The 3,710-nt window shown below is 41.8% G+C and overlaps 1 protein-coding gene across 1 annotated transcript in view; it reads left to right on the forward strand.

Moving 5' to 3' along the window:
* LOC107099290 (multiple epidermal growth factor-like domains protein 10) overlaps positions 1 to 3,710 on the forward strand; it is a 35,538-nt gene that overhangs the window by 12,577 nt on the left and 19,251 nt on the right. The window contains exon 3 of the mRNA XM_015397346.1: positions 1,687 to 1,807. Coding sequence (XP_015252832.1) covers positions 1,687 to 1,807 — 121 coding nt within the window. The remainder of the gene's footprint in view (positions 1 to 1,686; positions 1,808 to 3,710) is intronic.

A 3,710-nucleotide genomic window follows, 5' to 3' on the forward strand; every position in this document is an offset into this window, starting at 1 on the left:
AGCAGGAGAGAGGAGACATCATTCTTCATTTAAGCAGGAGCCTCACTGCTCTGCTCTGCTGAACAACCCCAACATCACAAACATGTAGCCTTCCGCTGCATAAAGTAGTGCCAACAGAAAAACACAGTTTTGGCAAGCATCGTCTTCAACACCCCCACTCCATGGGGCCACACATTTTAAACGTTACACTATTTTCCAAACATATATGAACAAAATCTCTCAATTTTGGCTCCTGTAGCAGATTTTGTGAACAGATCTCCCACCAAGTTTTCTGTTAGACAATAAACAAGAAAAACTTTACCCTGCAAAACCTTTGACCTTATGAAATGGTCCATAATGTCCACATGTTTGCTCCTCTGGCAACTCTCAGGGTTCTTGGTGTGTCGTCCTCAAACACCTTTGCTGTTTGTTCCAAACTGTAGTGCATGTCCTTCAGTAGTTGGGATGATAGAGCGCTGCTTGGATGGTAGCTGCTAATGCTACATACGCCACCTCACGTTGGCAATAAAACAACGAACAATGAAACAATGAATGCTGTTTCTTTGTTTTCCATGAAACAACTGCTCCACTTGTACCAAATCAATAGCCTGTGTTGTTCTTTTCCTGTCAACAACATCGTTAGCTAGTCAGCATCAGAGTATCCTCAGTTTAATGTCACAACCAACTCATATTTCTTAGTCCCTTCTAAGTATTTGTACTTGTTATAAAGCTGCCATATGTTTCTGTCTGGAATTTTTTTCCACTGTCACCAGTACAGAGCAACGAAATTGACTCTCTGCATTAATACGAACCCAGGCTTCCTGTTTGCAGGACGGGTGACTGACCAGCCAGCCGCTAATCAGACATATATTATGACAGTTTGTTCACAGTGCAGCTTATATCAGATCATGATGTCGATGAGGCTGCACTGCATTTCTCTCTTTTGTCTTCCATCAATCTGTTCCCCTTTTGGAAGCAGATCCCATCTGATTTCACTAGAAGTGGCTCTGGATTTAGACTCAGTCATACCAAACCAGATCAAACTGTATTTAGACTGGCTCATTTTGGTCGAACCTTCATTTAGTGTGAAATCAATCCCAATAAAACGGTTTAGACCTTTCATTTTAAACTTCCTTTTCAGCTTGTGAAAGAAAGGGTTAATCAGACGAGCTCTGAGGCGTTGTTCGTGTCAAAGATAGAAGGAGGTTTATGGTTCCAAACATTCAGAAATACTTTATTCATCCCTAGTTAGATGTAAATGCTGTGGTGGGTTGTTTTTCCAGTCATTTGTAGGTGTTGCTGTAGACAGGAAGGACCTGCTGCAGAGGTCTGTCTCATGAGAAGCATCTGACTGAAGACTGTCTGATGAAGAGGATGCTCACTGTTGTCCATCATCTTCTTCATTTTATGAAGAAATGGTGTCAGGCCCCCCATAGCCGCCTGTTGAGCTTCTTTAACTAAAGGAACCACTCATAGTTTCCTTCTAAAGCGCCACAGCTTCTATAAAATAAATACCTTCCTCAGCAGTAAAATATGTTACAGTAAAAAGCTGAGTTACTATAAAAAATAAATAAGATATAAGTTGTTTTTCTCAGCATGGTGATAAATGAAGCAAGGAAGTACTGCTGCCAATAATAAAGCAGAATCATTTATTTTTAGAATAGTTGCAGCTCTCACTGCTCTCGTGTTTATTCCTCACCTCCTCAGGGCTCCAGGTGCTCGGTGCCATGCCCTCCTCACGCATACGGAGTTAACTGCTATGCAAGCTGCAGCTGTAAACATGGAGCAACGTGCTCACCTGTTGATGGGTCATGTGACTGTAAACCAGGTAAGCAAAGGAATCCTGCAGACCTGACCGCTATATGGCGCATTCAGTCTTTTCCAGCTTCATTACGGAAAAAGATCCCATTTGGATAAAAAGATAATAAAATCAAATCTGTATAGTGGAGGCTTTTTAGGAAATAAAACATATTTATACATTTAGCAGAACAAAGTGGTTTAAAAATGAAATTATGGAACAATGTTGTTTTTTGTTCATCTTGATTAAAAGGTTAAAAAAGTTCAACATGATAAGTCTCATTTCGAGTTTAGTTTTTAATTAAACCAAAGTTACAGAAAGCCTTGATTTGTGACGATTTAAACTGAGATAAACATTAGAATTTAAATTCCAAAGAACTACTTTTCTTCTCTTGCTAAAGCTTCTCCAACAGTTTGGTTCCTTTCAAATGGTCCTTAAGCTCCACATTGTTTATGTTTGTTAGAAACTTCTGGGAAATATTATTGGATTATTTTCATGCTAAATCTCCTGCTTGGTCAAATTAGTCTGTTTTCTGTCTTTCTGACAGTAGCAGTTATTTTCTTAAAGAGAGCTTATCCGGTCTACATGCAGCTTATTGAGTCTCTGAATTCATCTTTGGGGCACGAATAATAATACACACAGTAATGTTTCATAGAAATAAAAACATGTTACAGATTTATTTTACTGGTTTGCTAGTAGGACTGTATGATTTTATCAAAATTAAAGTTTTATTTTGATTTCCCTTTGCATTAGCTACAAGCATATTGATGTTTCTTCCAGCGCTCATATTGTTTTCCTGGCCTTCTCCAGTCTTTTCTCCCAGAACCTTTGTTTTGAAAAACAAAATGCTTTCTTCCAGCTGCATGCATTGATCTGCCTGCAGCTGCAGCTCTATCTTCTTTGACTTTTTGTAAAACTGTAATTATCTTTTAAGCAGGACTAAGTCCTGAGCTCTAGCTTCTAGGTGAGGTCATGGGGTTCATAGAAGATGCGGGGGTTCTGCCCAGTGTTGTTTTCCTCAGTGATAGCGATGACGAAATCATTTCCTTGATGCTCCTTTTTTTATGACGATAACGAAGACGAGCTAAACGTGGATCTTTGATTATGACAACATGGCTAGTCTTAGGTTTGAGTTTTCATCACCGTTTTAAATTCATTGATGAAAGCCTCCAAGGTGCAATTGAAGGATCGGCATCGAGGCGAGCTTTCACCCCATCTGAAAACTCTTCCGGTTAACAATTATGAAATCTTGGCAAGATCTAAGGCAGAGGTGCAGGGAGACCGGTTAAACACAAGAGAGCATTGAAAAAGAAATCCTCTGCAATCTACGCTGTCTCTGGAGTATTTCTCTGGAATCAGAGTGGAACCCTCAAAGAAACGGGGAGACTAATCAGACGAACCGGATGGAAAGCCACAAGGAGGCAGAACACTGGATGACGTGAAAGCAGGCGGAATAGAAGCGAAGGTTAACGCAGCTGAAGGAACCGGTGTGAATCCAGGGAAGGAGTAGGAGCAGCGAGGATTAAGAGGCCAGTCCTCAGAGACAAGAGACAGGAGGGTGAGCGATCCCGAGTTCACTGAGGGAGACAGGAGACAGGTTAGAATCAGGAATCCAGAACATGAGGTTTCAGAGATCTGTCGACTGAACAGAGGCCTAGTCGTACCACAACGGTTTAACTCTCTGGCGTCCTTCAGCTCACTGAACGCTCCTCTTAAGCTCAGCAGAGCAGCCTCAACGAGCTGCAGGTGCGGGGCCACGCCCACCTGTCAGCAACAACCACCTGTGGAAGAGAATAAGCAGAGCGCAGAACACTGAACCCCGACAGTTTTTCAGTCTCTAAATGGCTTGGCCCCTCCCCCCCTCTCTAAGCTTCTCCCCCCTACGCTCCCACTCAGTGCTTCAGGTCAGCGGACCTTAAAACCTAATTTTCTC

This window comes from Cyprinodon variegatus, unplaced genomic scaffold (genome assembly GCF_000732505.1).
Source record: "Cyprinodon variegatus isolate N-32 unplaced genomic scaffold, C_variegatus-1.0 Scaffold855, whole genome shotgun sequence".
Classification (NCBI taxonomy): domain Eukaryota; kingdom Metazoa; phylum Chordata; class Actinopteri; order Cyprinodontiformes; family Cyprinodontidae; genus Cyprinodon; species Cyprinodon variegatus.